The following is a 17,025-nucleotide window of genomic DNA, read 5'->3' as shown; positions in this document are numbered from 1 at the left end:
AGTAGTGTTCTTGTTTAAAAAAAATAATAAAATTATTGATTAGTAAGAAGAATTGCACGTGTGACTTTAATAACCCTTCACAAACTGATGAGATGCATGTAGTTTGTGTTCAATTTGAACTTCTGTTGGTGAAAGTTTGTAGAGAAGCCTTGGTAGAGGGGGAATTCTTGTGATATGATTGGTAAAAGTAGTGCAGAATCTGGTGGGCTGGTGGTGGATAATGAATGTAAGGATGACAAGAGAACAGCACATCTGTGAGCTAGTAATTGTAGGGTATTAGTGAGTCTTTGACACTTTGCTATATATAAATAGCAGCAGTTCTATCCCAGATGTTAGTAGTACTCTAATAAAGTCAATTTGATGTTTGTAGATGATCAGCAACTGAGCTGATGGATTTTCTAATGAAACCTATTTCAATTTTATGTTTACTTTGTAACTGTATGGGTTTGGGTTCAATCTTAATGCTTGTCATTTTGGACAAATATTTTTCTATTATAGCTTTAGATTGACCAATGTCTTTTGAGTGAAATTGATAGATGGAAGCCTGTTTGTGTCTACATGAATGTCGACATTTTGCATTTTTGCATGAGATCAGCTGAGCAAAAAAAAAGTTTGATCATATTTACATTCCCTGTTGATTGTAGTTCAGTGCTTTTGAAGGCCAGTAGCATAAAATATCCCTCACTTGAAAAACAGTTAACTGGTGACAGGAAGGCCACCTGGCTGTAAAATACTATCTCAAATAAGTAATCCATTTAATTCATACCTGCATGGAAAAATGGACATGAAACAAATGACTGATGGCAAATTATATACTTAATTATCAGAACAAATTTCAAAGCTCATATCAGTGATTGTTTTAAAATATTCCTTTGGCTACTATTTGTATAATCTGGCTTAACTTATAAAATCTTTGCCTAGGGATTCAGTTTTCCTTCATTCTAAATAGGTGACATGTTTGATATATTACAGTCCTTGAATTTACTTTTGTTTTGCTATTTATTTTCATGGTCTTGCTTTCTGAAGTGTGTCATGAAAATGATTTGAGCATTTTCCAGTGTTGCAATTAGCACAGGTGAAAATGTTAACAGAGGATATTAACTGTTTGAGAAGGAGATGAACAAAAGTTTAAAATTGACTTTTAGTGTTAAGACTCACAGACAGGTGCAAGTAAAGAAGGAACCTGATTGATATGAGGTCTTAACTTTCACAGAGTAAATGAACTATATTAAATAAACACCAGTAATGCCAATGTAATTTCTATAATTAGGAAGAAAGTGTGTGTGTGTGTGTGTGTGTGCGTGTGCGTGCGTGCGTGCGTGTGTGCGTGCGTGTGTGTGGCAAGAGAATGTAAAAGGACAATCTTGATTTTGAAATTTTTTTTTTTTTTCAGAGCTCATCAGTATGTTTCTATTTGAATCCAAATCCAATGAATTATATAAACATCAAGTAAGTGTATATCATATAGAACTTGTCTGTCCTTTCATGCATGTCTCTGCTCCACTGGACTGGTTCTTATTTCTGTTTTTTTTTTGTGTGTGTGTGTGTGTGTGAAGTAAATAAAACAAAAATCGCTTTTGGGTAGATTTGCAAATGGGAGGAATTGAACTTTGAATTGTAAATCAAGGAATCACTTTTTGATTTTGTAGGTACAGTAGGGTGGATTATACACCCAGCCATATTTATTTAGTGTTACGTAAGCATTTTGAAAATTAAGTTCTTGGCTATGCAGTGTCAGCCTAGCCATTGTTTAGCTCTGATTAAGCAGACTTATAATCAAGAATATTCCAGCTGTAGACCATCTTGTCATTGTATCAAGAATAATATATCTAGGATTATATTATCTAATGTGTCATTCCATTTTTAAGATGGAAGAGTGAGATTTAGCTGTTACTTATAGTCAACTTGCTTGTAACAAACCTTTTCTATATATCATTATCATCCATTTTCTTTTCTTTCTTTCCTCTCCTGAGCGTCTCTCTCTCTCTACTTGTTTCTTTCAAATTTTGTTATCAACCCTCTCCCACCATCGTTTCTACCAATTATCTTTAACTCCTCATTGTCTACTACTCACCCACACCTTCCCAACGTGTTTTGCTGCTAGTCAGCAAGCTTAAATGACCAAACCTAGAATAACGTTTCATGGCTTAGTTCATATTCAATGTAAAATAAAGTAATATATTGTATGATGGCCATGCTCACATATACAATATGTGTTATTTTTAATAGTTCCTGGTTGTGATAACAAAATTTTTTGCACAAGTTTTTGTAACCTCATGTCATTAATTGCACTTTTGATTTTTTTCTGAAATATTGAAGTTTCTCACAAAAGAGCATGACATAAATACAGTAATTTAAAAAGAAAATTAAAATTAGAAAATTTAGTTTTTTAATCTAGGTTTTGTGTAATAAGGAAAAATTATGGGAAGTTGAATGTGACTACATGTTATTCAGTTTGCATGTCAGTGCACACAAGACTATGTATATGCATATACATGCATATTTCTCTAGATTAATCATTTCATTTTTTTATATGAAGCAATTTTATGTACAATTTCATCATTGTTTTATTGTTCATATTACTGATTATTTACATGTTATTCTATTTTTCTGTTTCATTTTAGACAAATATACAGACCATTTTGGTGGTACTTGCATTCATATGTGTTCCATGGATGTTATTGATAAAGCCATTTATAATATGGTTTAAACATCAGTCTGCAATGAAGGTATGCTTTAAAGAATATCCTTAGTATAAGATTATATTTGTTTGAAATCAGTTGGTAGTGTAGTGGTAGTGATGAAGAGACACCATTCAAAGACCTTTTTTGCATGTAAGAATGATGTCAACATGGCAGATCCTCACCATCTCCAATCTATAAAAGGACCTGAATTTTGTACATCATGATAAGAAAGCACTTATCAATTACAATGGTGAACTTCACCCTCTCATAGTATTTATTTATAACTCACTTGACTGAACCAGTAAAAGTTAAGTGTTTTAGCCGTGTATACGATGTAACACTACTGATAAGACACATGCAACAGACACTATAACTGATCTACTTTGATACAGTACAATTCTGCAATATTGATGATGTTTACAGTTGGTGAATTATACCACTGTGGTATTTATAGCAAGATGATCTCTGCCATTGAGAACTTAGTGTCTTCACAATAAACATAACAGTAATCTGCCAATCCATATGGTCATAGGCATGGCTGTGTGGTTAAGAAGTTTGCTTCACAACTACATACTTCCAGCTTCAACTCCACTGTGCAGTACCATTCCATTCATGTAACACAGTTTTTTTTTTTTGTCACTCTTGCCATCATATTTGCAGTGAACCAGAGATCGGCTTGTTGGATCTCTATAACCAATGAAACTAATGTTCTCAAAATGTGGGATGTACAATAAACCCATCTATGCTTTTTCATAAAGGAAAATGGGTAAAATAAATTGACAAACTGAAATATTTGGATGATAATAGTTATTAAGATTAATAACTATTAGTTATTAAGATTATTTATAAGACTATAATTTTTTTGGCTCTTAACCTCTTCTACTTTTATTTTGTTCTTTTACTTGTTTCAGTCATTAAACTGTAGCCACATTGGAGCACTAACGTGAAGGGTTTTAATTCTTCATATTGATGTCAGTACTTACTTCAAGTCTGGTATCTGTTTTAGTGATTTATATTATTACATGGCTGTTATGAGACATTAACACATAGACTGCTTTTTTTCATTTTCAAGTGGTGTTAAAAACATAGATGTGCATACTGTGCTGTAGCTTCAGAGGACATTTTCTGTATAAAAATTCTGCCTCAGTTTAGCATGGCGAAACAGATGTTAAGTAGAAAGAATGAGACATATATATATATGTACACACACACATATGACCATGACAGGTTTCCACACAGCTTCTACCAGTTACTCATAAAACCTTGGTTGGCTTGAGGCTATTATTGAAGATGTCCAAGATGCCACACAGTGAGATTGAACCCTAGACCACATGGTTGTGAAGTGAACTTGTTAATCACACAGCCATGCCTCATCTCTAAAAATGAGCTTAATAGAGTGCAAAATTAATAAAAAATATTAAATAGCTAAGATGAGCAGTTGTTTTTTTTTTTTTAATATCTAAAATACTTTTGGATTTCTGTAAATATAATTTTTCTTTTTAATTTGATTCCAGAGAAGACAATTACCAACTGCCTCTTCACAACGAGGTCTCGTGAACTGTGATGTAAGTAATTAAATTTTGGAAATTAGCTGTATATATTTTCATGTTAATTGATAGTAATTTGATCTTTATATATTATATTATATTTCATGCTGTAATTTGTGAACTACAGCATCAATGGCTTTGGGTTTCTAATAAGAGAGAGATACACACACACACACACGCACGGATAAATGTAATTATAATCATGATTGTGATCATCATTTTTAACATCTATATTTCCATGCTTGTATGGGTCAGATGGAATTTGAATTTTCTACACCTGGATGCCCTTCCTGTTGCCATCCTTTGCCTGTTTGCAAGCAAGGTAATATTTATCCATGGTTAGACATGTTTTTCAGATAAGATTGGAAATGAATGACATCACTTACATGATGTTGATATTTGTTTACAACCATTGTGAGATGTTGAGAAGGGGGCACACACACATATTACATACATACGTACATACATGACATACATTGCATACATGACATACATTGCATACACAACATACATTGCATATACAACATACTTTACATGACATACACACATGATATACATACATTACATACATACATACACTACATATATGCACGACGTGCATGCATGACACAACACACAGCACACACCACGCAGCGTTACATATATTGCATAGCGCACATTGCACACCACACAGCACACATGTTACATATATTGCATAGCGCACATTGCATAGCATGCATACATTACATTCATTAAATTACATGCATGACATTATATCCTCCACACAATACACCCACACCCACCCACATAACCATAATCTTAAATGCATTTATCAATTCAAGCCCTCCTCTTTATATGACTAATCATTGTGGTTTTGCTATTTCAGGATGATGCAGCAGGCAACTATGTTATAAATGTTGATGAACAAGTAGAAGTCTCTTCTGAGTCAGTACATTCACAGAGTGAACTTCCCGAGGTTTGTATTTATTTATTTATACATACACACATATATATATGTATAAAATTTATGAAACAACTTTTAATTTAAATTGTTATTTGAATCACCTTTCCTTTGAGTTTTTATGTATTCTACTATCTCTTAGAGAGGGTTAGTCAGCATTTAAAAAAAATTCTCCTTGGTTGGGATTTAAGAACATTTAAGTAATAAACATTCATATAATGTTCAGTTTGAATTGTTTGTTTTGGAGAAGAAACATAGAATATACGTTCCAGAATGACCTTGTTATTATTTAACCTCAGGTGAACTCTGAATCAATTGATCCCTGATCAAAGGCATTCCAGCCATGATGATCTCATTTTATTTCAGGTGTCTCTTTAATAATAGGGACTGTTATTAATGTAATCTCTTTTTTTTTAAGCTTGTAGAGAATGATTTTTGAAGGAGATTTTGCTGGTATTTCTAGCATTCCAAATGGTTACATAGAAGTACATTCATTAGGTCATTAAATAGCAATCCCATTTTACATATGATTAATTCTCAGCATAAGAAATTCACAATAAGCAATATATTACTATATTGTAGACAAAAACTACTCTATTACTTCTCATACAAACTTCGAAAGGAGGAAAAAAATCTTGGTTTATTTTTCTCTTTTCTTGGATTATTTTTGAGTATATCTAAAGATACTAATTTTATATGGTCTCAAAAGTTGACAATTTACTCTGAGTTCCTGCCTGCCTGTGTTGAATCATGAATATCCTAAGGCTTGACTGTTCCTAACTATAAAAGGCAATATTGGCTGGAATTGAACTCAACCATGAAGGATCATACTTAAAGCATGCTACCATTTCTAGTACTTAATCTCTTCTTTAAAAAGAAAATATAAAAGAAGTTCTGTATCAAAATATTTTAAACCATTTTGTGACCATATTTCTAAGTATAAGGTTTCCCCATCTAATTGAGAAGTTAGCTTATTGCTAACTTCTCAAGTATCACTTCCTTCTACCTGTTTATTCCTCCTAACTTAGCTTTACTTCTCTTAGCTTACTACCCCATCTTACCATCCTACTATGGTGTTACCCTGTTTTCTCTCTGTACTAGACAGATTTCTAAGAAAATATATTGTCTCTGTGTATCAGTTGATTTTTTAAATTATCAATAATTTAGAGGAATTCGGTAAAATAACTTTAATCTAGTGTTTGGAACAAACTAGCAATATTCTTGCATAAATTTATGAGGGTTAGTTTTAAAGGCATGGATGCTTAAACACTTTTGTAGTTTTTTTTTTGTATTAAGAAAGAATGGAGGACTGATATGAAAAGAGTTAATGAAATGATGTGATTCTATCATGAATTTTTAAGTAGGTAATATCTAATAGTTTAGCCATTGTACCTTTATCTGCATTCATCATCATCATTGTTTAATGTCAATTTTCCATGCTGGCATAGGTTGGATAGTTTGATTCAGGTCTGGAAAGCCAGCGGCTGCACCAGGCTCCAATCTGATCTGGCACTGTTTCTACAGATGGATGCCCTTCCTAACACCAACCATTCTGAGAGTGTAATGGGTGCTTTTTATGTACCACTGGTACAGGAGCCAGTCAGGCAGGCCTGGCAACAATCACGTTCGGATAGTGCTTTTTACGTGCCACCGGCACAGGAGCCAGTCAGTGAGTACTGGCATTCGTCATGATTGGTTGGTACTTTTTACGTGCCACCGGCACAGGGGCCAGTCAGGCGGACCTGGCATCGACCACATTCGGATGAAGCTTTTTACGTACCACTGGTACGGGAGTCAGTCAGAGGCACCGGCCCCAGCTATGATATTGGTTTTACTTGACTCAACAGGTCTTCTCAAGCATATGATATCACCCAACACATCAGGGGTATTCTTAACAGGGCTGGACATGCATGGCTGTGATCTCACTTTAGTTGTTGGGTCTTCTCAATCACAGTATATCTCCAAAGGTCCCGTCATTGCCTCTGTGAGGCCCAATGTTCGAAGGTCATGTTTCACCACCTCATCCCATGTCTTCCTGGGTCTACCTCTTCCACAAGTTCCTTCTACAGTTAGGGAGTGGCACTTCCTCACACAGCTGTTTTCATTCATATGTAACATATGGCCATACCAGCATAGTCACCTCTCTTGCACATCACACTTGATGCTTCTTATGCCCAACTTTTCTCTCAGGGCACTTATACTTTGTTGTGTATGCACACTAACATTACACATCCAGCAGATCATACTAGCTTCATTTCTTTCATGCCTATGCATGTCCTTAGCAGTCATGGCCCATGTTTCACTGCTGTGTCACATGGCTGTTTGCATACATGCATCATACAGTCTACCTTTCACCCTGAGCGAGTGGCCCTTAGTTAACAGCAGAGGTAGGAGCTCCCTGAACTTTGCTCAGGCCATTCTTACTCTAGTCGCTACACTCTCAAAGCAACTTCCCCCACTACAGACTTGGTCGCCTAGGTAACAGAAGCTATTAACTACTTCTAGTTTCGCCCACTAGCATGTGATGGAATCTGTTTTCTGTACATCTTCAGTGTTTACTGCCCCAGTGCATCTGCCACACACAAAACTATTTTCCTGGTCAACTTTGCTTTGATATTGCTGCATCTTTTATGTGTCCATAGCTTACACTGGATACATCAAATGGAGTTTCTACCCACACCTTTTCTACAGATCATGCAGGGCCATCTACCCGAAGTGGATTGTGATTTGACAGCTTTCCTACTTACTAAGACTTTGATTTTTGCTAGGCCATTCAATTCTAGACCTTGCTTCCACACCCCAAACTTCATCTCCAGTTCTGGCAGTGACTCAGCTATTAGAGCAAGGTCATCAGCATAGAGGAGCTCCCAGGGGCAGCCTGTCTTGAATTCCTTTGTTATTACCTGGAGGACTGTAATGAATAAGAGGGGACCGAAGACTGATCCTTGGTGAACCCCTACTTCTACTTGAAATTCTTCACTATACTCGTTGCCAACCCTCACCTTACTGACATCATCCTTGTACAGGGCTTGTACAGCTCTTACCAGCCACTTGCCTATCCCCAGTTTCTGCATTGTCCACCGGATAAGGGATTGGGGACTGTCAAAGGCTTTCCCCAAGTCAACAAAAGCCAAGTACAAAGGTTTATCTTCGGCTAGATATTTCTCCTGTGGTAACCTTACCAGAAATATAGTATCATTGCTGCTTCTTCCTGGCACTAAACAGAACTGCATCTCATCTAGGCTAACTCTCTCCCTAATTAGTTGGGCTACGACCCTCTCTGTAATTTTCATCACCCGATCCAATAATTTGATACCTCTGTAATTATTTCTATCTAAAGCATCACCTTTCTCCTTGTAGCAGTTGACTATGGTGCTGCTACACCAGTCATTGGGTATGACTCCTTCATGAACTACCATATTATCTATATTGTCTTGCATGACAGTCATTCTGAAATTGTAATTCTATTTCTTTTGCAGTTCAATTTTGGTGATATATTTGTACATCAATGTATACACACAATTGAGTACTGTTTAGGCTGTATTTCAAATACTGCATCATATCTTCGACTCTGGGCTTTAAGTTTGGCTCATGCAGGTAAATATAAATTTCTGTTCAAATTCTGTATGTGTGTGTATGTGTTATCAGTTTCTTAGCCCTATTAGTTGTGGCCATGCCCTTGTTTTCACATTGTCATTATAAGAAGTATTATGCTGGTGTGATGTTTCTTTGCTTTTCTTAATAATTGAATCAGTTTTAAATACTGCTGCTGTATGGAGCAGCAATTTGATCCTGTGGAACAATACTTTTTTATAGCTAACTAGGTGTTAAGTGTCTTGGCCACTGACATAATACAAAGCCAATGAATAGATTTGAACCAGCAACCTCTTCACAGGTTGTTCATTGTTCTTGCCACTTGGCCATTTATATTTTCATGTGTGTCTGTGTGTATCCTCAGATAGTCTAGGATAGAAGGGTGTATATCTGTATGTGTGTATGCTAATTTGTTTTAAATTTATTAGTCATTACCATTTTAACATCCACTTTTCCATGCTTGCATGAGTCAGATGGAATTTATTATAGCAGATTTTCCATGGCCAGAGGCTCTTCCTGTCACCAACTCTCACCTGTAGTAGTTAATATTAAGCAGAATGTAATTAAAATTAAACAAATAAAACAAAGTGAATAATTGTATTTTGAAGAGTAGGAGCAAGTGTCTTAAAGAGTGAAAAGAAGGAAACTTCGTATCTCTATGTTAGTAAATGGTTCCTGAAACTTTTAACAAGGTACCTAAAGCCTTTCGCCTCTCAGGATTTCTAACCCTATTCTAAAGCAATGTTGGGATTACAATCCTTAAAGAAAAAAATGTGCAAAAGTTGAAGGACCATGAATTTGTTTGTGTCGCATTCATCTTCAGTGCTGTTATGAACTGCCCATGTTCTCTCTCTCTCTTAGGTTATATATCAGTTAATATTTTGAATAGTGCAAGCCTTTGTATATAGAATTCATTGATTCATATGTGTCATGCAATTTTTCTCACTTTAAATGTTTAGTAGTGATATCTTAAATACTCTTTTTTTTACTGTCTTTGGTGTAAGAGTAAATGTTTCAAGTAAATGAATGTATTACTTTGATTGTCTTACTGGTGTTTATTTGTGTTACTTTAACCTTGTTACTAGGTCTTGTATACTAATAATCCTGATGTCTTTATTCTTTCAGAGTTATCTGAAGTATTATGGAACATGGTGATGAGAATTGGTCTTTCAATGAATGTTGGATATCTTGGTTGTATTATCATCTTTGCTGTGTTCTTTTTTTGGGCAATTCTCACCATAGCTATATTACTTATTATGGAAGGTCTTTCAGCTTTTCTCCATGCTCTTAGGTTACACTGGTAAGTATTATATAACTCGATGATGTAGGTTTCAATGTTGGTTTTGTTTCTGAAGCTATTGCAATTAAGTATTCTTGCATGTGAGCTTGTGTATATACATAGTCACTCACTGAAGGAATATATGTTTGTTATAAAAATCACAAGCTGCTTTTTTTCCCTTATTGCTTAGTCAGGAGGAAAGAGCAATGCTAATGCTCCCTTACTCTTAGAAACTCTTAGACTGACAGGAGAAAGGAAGGTATTTTCAAACTAGTTATGATCTAGCCTGATGCTTGCAAAAAAAGTAGGCATCACCAAAGGCACCCATGCAGGACCAGGTAGTGGTGTTAAACTGGGCTGTGGATTAAGTCTATCATGTATGCTGTGGTGAATTTTGAATTCAGAATGCAAAGGCCCTGAACAAATATTGCAAGATATCCCATGTGATGCTCTAACAATTCCACCAGTCCACTGTTATAGACTGATACTTTGTTGATCCTAGAAAGATGAAAGGTAAAAATTGATCACATTGAGATTTGAACTCAGAATGCAAGAAGTCGGAATATGATGCAACATATCACTCAGCCAATTTGTTACCTAAAACACATTCTTTTAGGTCATATGCTAAAACAATGTATAAAAAAAATTATATGTAAATATTATGAGGCTTTCTCAGTTATTTTGAGCTGTACACAAGGGGAAACCAAAGAAATTTTGATGTCTGAATAATTGAAATTAGGTTTCAAGTTTAGCTAAAGTGAATTATATAAAATATTTTGTAATGAAATTTATGATAACTTTTCTTTTCTTTTTTAGGGTTGAATTTCAGAATAAATTTTATGCTGGAAATGGATACAATTTCCAACCATTTGATTTTCAGCATTGCATCAACCTTCCTTTTGAAGATTAACATGAAAAATTTAAGTAAATTATGAAACTGCAAGTGCCTTCTCTAGTTTGCTTTCATTATTAGACCTGGCTTGTCTGCTGAACGAAATGACATGTTAACATGGCTTCCTTTTTCAACACAAACATATAAGAAATTGAATTGCATAATTACGTAATAAAAAAATAATTTTACTGGTTTTTGTAAGAGCTTCTTTATCACAAAGATTATATTTTAGTTTAAAAAACAACAAAAGATAACAAAAACAAGACGATCAAAATAAAATGTAATCAAGAAAATAATTCAATTGCAATTTTAAATTGTTTTTCCAGCACTTCATAAAAGTTTAGTTTCTTAAACATTTTTACTGTTTTGTTCAAATATATTACATTTGTGTGCCTGCCATTTAGAGGAGAGAACTTGTCTAACAGATTAACATGGTTACCTCATGGAAAAGGACTAGCTAAAGTAAATTTTAAGTTCAAACTGAATTTTGCTTCTTTTATGAAATATTATTTTGATCTTGTACCTTTGATAACTTCTTAAAATGATGCTCATTCGAATTCAAATGTTTCCTAACTTTTAATCTTTTCTATGCCAATAAAATATTTGCTCTAAAGTGCAAGAGTTGAACATCATCAAGAATACTATACTTTTTTTAATATACAAAAATTACAATAAGCCATGAAATGTAACTGGTCAACTGAAAGTTTGTCACTGTCAAACTTAAACTGAGCTATTACTGATGTCAAATACTTTAAAAAATAAAAGCTATTTTTATACTTCAGATGCTTACAATGATGATTAAACTTTGAATTAATTTTCAACCTGTTTATAAAAATTAACAGGTTGAAGATAAATTTGAAGTGTCCTTGTTACTATTTCTAAGTAATAGTCAGGACCTTTCTCTTTCTCCTCATTTTGATTTTCAGCTAGGAAATCTGCAGAATATGATATGTTTGCTTATGAACCATTTTTGAAATAACATTTTTGGTTATAGACTGTGGTTGCTAGTGGAAAAAATTCTCTAGTGAGGAATGTCAAATATCATGATGCATTTTTCAGGTGTCCAACAATTTCTAGTCAGTTTAAGGAAAGGTTTTGATGTGGGTTAATAGTTTTGTTCATCACTGGTCAAGTATATCTGTATTGTTGAGTGTTCTCATTTAGTTCTGGTTTAGCAAAATTAGTGAATACTGGTTGCTGATTGAAATGTTTGAGGGGGTAGCTTTTATGTTCAACATTCCAAATATGACCAGAGATCATGCAACCATTGTTGTTTAGTTCCATATTATGTTTGGCTTTATATGTAGGATTATGTTGCAGTTTTTTGGATGGGGAGAGCTATATGTTTGGTAAGGTAAGTGGGATGAATGGGCCTATGTGAAGAAAGTGGTGCAGAAGCCATTATAATTGCAATTGAATAGGCAGAAACAGCAATGTGAGTTAGTGTTTCAAGTATGTTGCTGAATTAATCTTTACATCCAAATGATCATTCAACTGATTGATAATCTGAGAAGTGTGTATGTGTAGCAGCACTGCATTCTGGAGCATACTTTATCAACTAATCAAGACTGAAGTATTTTCTGGTCCTTAAGAAGCAACTTAGTCTTTGATGTAGTAGTTTTGGCAATCATATATACTATCCTGCAGGGCAACCACATATATAACTTGCTGTTTATAGTGAATTTGAAGGTGTTATTTTGTTCAGGTGGAGTATGGGACCATTTCCTTGGTATGTTTAGTGATTGTATCCTAGTATGTTTAAGGGAAATTAGGTCATAATGTTTCCATTGATGTTCTCAAGGTCTTCTTTGTTCATGGAAGTCTGGTGCGCTGTGTTTAGGTTGAGTATGAGGAATGCCTGGGTGCTAGAACAGATTTGAATGAGGATTGAGCGAGTCCTTCTGGTAAACACAGCAATGATGCCATTTGATAAGAAGTTTTTGATTAATTATAAAGAGATAGATGAAACCTACAGATATGTCACTTGTTTAGAAGTTTCTTATGTCATAAACTGTCAAAAGGTTTTGTTGAAGATAAAGTACAGCCTCTCTTTATTAAAATTCTTAAGTGCAAAGAACCAAGTGGATCTTCAATACATGAACTATGTGGGTGGTCAGTGTAGGAGGAGTTTTGTTTATTAAATTTCTCAAGGATGATGACTTGAGAAGGAGATGAAATCAAATTGATGTTTTCATTATAGGAAGTAATATTCAAATGCCTGATGTAAATGCTGAAGTTTGAAAAACAACATATGAATCTGGAGGAATATAAATGTGGAGTAACAGGGAGTCATTGCTGATTAATTCAAAATGAAAGAGGGGAGTGGATTCATAGTGAGGAAAGAAATGTTTAACACATTTTTCCAGTAGGTTTTGAAATACTGGAAGTGAGAATGTCTCTCATTTGTAAGGTCAGAGAAATTGCCCATTTTAGCTATAAACATTCTGTAGTGCATTTTCTAAAACTGGATATGCTCCTATATAGAGAGATTGAAGAGTTTAGTGAGGCAAGGATGCTGTTGGGACTACATCTCTCCTGGACTGTTAACTCTTGTTGGATTGGAAGTATTGTTTATTCCAAAGCCAGCTCTAATTGAGCAGACTTATGAACCAAAGTATTCCTCTAGGCTAGTCTAGTCATCAGCAGAATAGAGGTGACATCTCTTAGGTATGTTATTTTGCTGTGGCTGTAAAAGTCACATCTCTCCTGAGATGGTTTACTGAGAAAGGGTTGCAAGTTTATATGGCTACTAAGGGAAGAGATAGTCATAGAAATATATAAAAAAATGAGGGAAAAGGATATATATAAAATGAAAATGGAGGGAGAAAGGATAAGGAAAGAATAGAGTTGTTAATGATTCTAATTTTAGCACAAGGCCAGCAATTTTGAGGAGAGGGGTTAGTTACATCAACCTCAGTACTTGACTGGTACATTATTTTATTGAATCTGAAAGAATGAAAGGCAAAGTTGACCTTGGCAGAATTTGAATTCAGAACATAATGAGCTGAAAGAAATGCTTTTGTCTGACATGCTAATAATTCTGCCAGCTTGCAGCCCTCTGTTTCAAATTTTGACACAAAGCCAGCAATTTTAGAAGTGGAGAAAAGTTGATTATGTTAACTTCAATGCTCAGCTGGTTACTTATTCTATCAACCCTCAAATGAGGAAAGGCATGGTCAATCTTGATGGAAGGAATGTTGATGATTCTGCCCACTTACTGTCTTAAAAGAGCAGATAATAAACAATGCAGGGAAATGAATATATCAACATAAAGGAAATGAAAAAGAAAAAGGGATTTGGATGGAAGTATTTAGAATGAGGAGAGTCTATAAGAGACAGGAGAGGGTGTTTAGCCAGTACATCTGTCTGGACCTTGGTAAGCCAAAGTGAAGCCTGCAAGCCCTTACTGAAAAAACAGTAAACCTCATAGCTCCCTTGAATTTAGAGAGCCTTCTCACAAACTCCTTCAGGGTCTGAAACTGGTCCTGTTTTACTTTGCCAAATTTCTCTGGAAGATTGAAGGAGCAAGAATGTGGGAGCAAACTAAGTGGGTGATCAAACTATTTTTAGTTAGATTTTGTTGCTTAGCTCCATGCCAGCCTTGGTCAAGCATAACCTCATTAAAAGTTTTTTTTTCAATCATGATCATCTCATATTTTGACATAAAATATTATTTTGGAGGAGGAGCAGTTGTTAGTTTGTTGATTTTTTTAAAGTTATATTGACTTTTAGTTTGTTTTAAAGGTTCTTTAAAAATCTAAAGTCACTGAGCAGTAGTCTTGGAGAGGCAAATATGAAATGTGAACAGGAGGGAATCTTTAAAAGTATAAAGTGGTGTGGTGAAGTGAGATAGTTGTAGGGATAAATATCTTGTAGAAATCGAACCGAATCCGACGACTGGCACCCATGCCAACCTCTCCTTCATTGGACATTGAAATCGTAATTGAACCATACTCGATGACTGGCACCTGCGCCAGTGGAGCACTAACAGCACTGACCGAGTGTGTTCATTGCCAGAGCAGCTGTCTGGCTTCCGTGTTAGTGGCTCGTAAATAGCACCATTTGAGTGTAATCATTACCAGCGTTGCCTTCTAGCACTTGTGCTGGTGGCATGTTAGAAAATCATTTGAGCGAGGTCATTGCCAGTGCCGCTGGACTGGCTCCCGTGCAGGTGGCATGTAAAAAACACCTTTTTGAGCATGGCCGTTGCCAGTACCGCCTGACTGGCCCTCGTGCCGGTGGCACGTAAAAGCACCCACTACACTCTCAGAGTGGTTGGTGTTAGGAAGGGCATCCAGCTGTAGACACTCTGCCAGATCACATTGGAGCCTGGTACAGCCTTCTGGCTTGCCAGTCCTCAGTCAAATCGTCCAACCCATGCTAGCATGGAAAGCGGACGTTAAACAATGATGATGATGATGAGATGTGATGAATAAAAATGAATTGCAGTATGTTCAAGAAAGAATATTTCATATTTTGAGCTATACAATGCTAAAATTAAAATAGATAATTAAATTTGTGCACCAGCATGACCACAGCCACTTGGCTGAAACACATAAATAAAAATAAAATTATCTCTGTTTGGATATATGTAGACACATACACATGACCTGGAATCTTAGATGTCTTTCTCTCTCTCTGTATCTCTCTCTCTCTCTCTCTCTCTCTCTCTCTCTCTCTTTCTCTCTCTCTCTCTCTCTCTCTCTCTCTCTCTCTCTCTCTCTCTCTATATATATATATATATATATATATATATATATATATATATATATATAAAAACATAAATGTGTGTGTATATATATATATATATATATAAAAACATAAATGTGTGTATATATATATATATAAAAACATAAATGTGTGTATATATATATATATATATATATAAAAACATAAATGTGTGTATATATATATATATATAAAAACATAAATGTGTATATATATATATATATATATATATAAAAACATAAATGTGTATGTATATATATATATATATATATATATAAAAACATAAATGTGTATATATATATATATATATAAAAACATAAATGTGTGTGTGTATATATATATATATATATATATATAAAAACATAAATGTGTATATATCTATATATATATATATAAAAACATAAATGTGTATATATCTATATATATATATAAAAACATAAATGTGTATATATCTATATATATATATATATAAAAACATAAATGTGTATATATCTATATATATATATATATAAAAACATAAATGTGTATATATATATATATATATATAGAATTTCGTCCTAATTTGGGGACTGCCATGTTGGCTTGGCGATAACTATTAATTTCCAGTACCGCTGCCGTAGTCTCCTTTAGAGAGACTTAGAAATATTAATAACTCTATTTCTGAAAACCAGTGGATAGATTCCACTGAAATTAGATAAATAACCTTCGAGCAGATAGTCAGCAGCGCCGCCTGGCTAAGGCTTGGCTACTCTGCATTGACAAGGGGCAACACCCTGAAACTAGTCTAGTCTGCAGATGCCAAACCAGCAGGGGGACACTGCTGACCTCCCCTGTTCGAAGGTTATAAAGGACACAGGTTCGTGTGTCACATAGCTAGCTAGAGGCGATGGCTTCTTGGAGCTAATTCACGGCAGCTTTCGTCCTAATTTTGGGACTGCCATGTTGGCTTGGCGATAACTATTAATTTCCAGTACCGCTGCCGTAGTCTCCTTTAGAGAGACTTAGAAATATTAATAACTCTATTTCTGAAAACCAGTGGATAGATTCCACTGAAATTAGATAAATAACCTTCGAGCAGATAGTCAGCAGCGCCGCCTGGCTAAGGCTTGGCTACTCTGCATTGACAAGGGGCAACACCCTGAAACTAGTCTAGTCTGCAGATGCCAAACCAGCAGGGGGACACTGCTGACCTCCCCTGTTCGAAGGTTATAAAGGACACAGGTTCGTGTGTCACATAGCTAGCTAGAGGCGATGGCTTCTTGGAGCTAATTCACGGCAGCTTTCGTCCTAATTTTGGGACTGCCATGTTGGCTTGGCGATAACTATTAATTTCCAGTACCGCTGCCGTAGTCTCCTTTAGA

At 35.0% G+C, this 17,025-nt stretch overlaps 1 protein-coding gene across 4 annotated transcripts in view; it reads left to right on the top strand.

Annotated features, from left to right (window-relative positions):
- LOC106872779 (V-type proton ATPase 116 kDa subunit a 1) overlaps positions 1-11,717 on the top strand; it is a 47,707-nt gene extending 35,990 nt beyond the window's left edge. For all 4 annotated transcript variants that reach the window (XM_089363333.1, XM_089363342.1, XM_014919878.3 and 1 more), the window contains 7 exons: positions 1,394-1,449; positions 2,625-2,729; positions 4,199-4,249; positions 5,097-5,186; positions 8,651-8,768; positions 9,891-10,065; positions 10,861-11,717. In XM_089363333.1, coding sequence (XP_089219459.1) covers positions 1,394-1,449; positions 2,625-2,729; positions 4,199-4,249; positions 5,097-5,186; positions 8,651-8,768; positions 9,891-10,065; positions 10,861-10,954 — 689 coding nt within the window. In that variant the 3' untranslated portion in view covers positions 10,955-11,717. The remainder of the gene's footprint in view (positions 1-1,393; positions 1,450-2,624; positions 2,730-4,198; positions 4,250-5,096; positions 5,187-8,650; positions 8,769-9,890; positions 10,066-10,860) is intronic.
- The last annotated feature ends 5,308 nt before the right edge of the window (positions 11,718-17,025 follow it).

This window comes from Octopus bimaculoides, chromosome 1 (genome assembly GCF_046866305.1).
Source record: "Octopus bimaculoides isolate indiv1 chromosome 1, ASM4686630v1, whole genome shotgun sequence".
In the NCBI taxonomy this organism is placed as follows: Eukaryota; Metazoa; Mollusca; class Cephalopoda; order Octopoda; family Octopodidae; genus Octopus; species Octopus bimaculoides.
The sequence above is the reverse complement of the archived record's forward strand: the minus strand, read 5'-3'. Positions and strand labels throughout refer to the sequence as shown.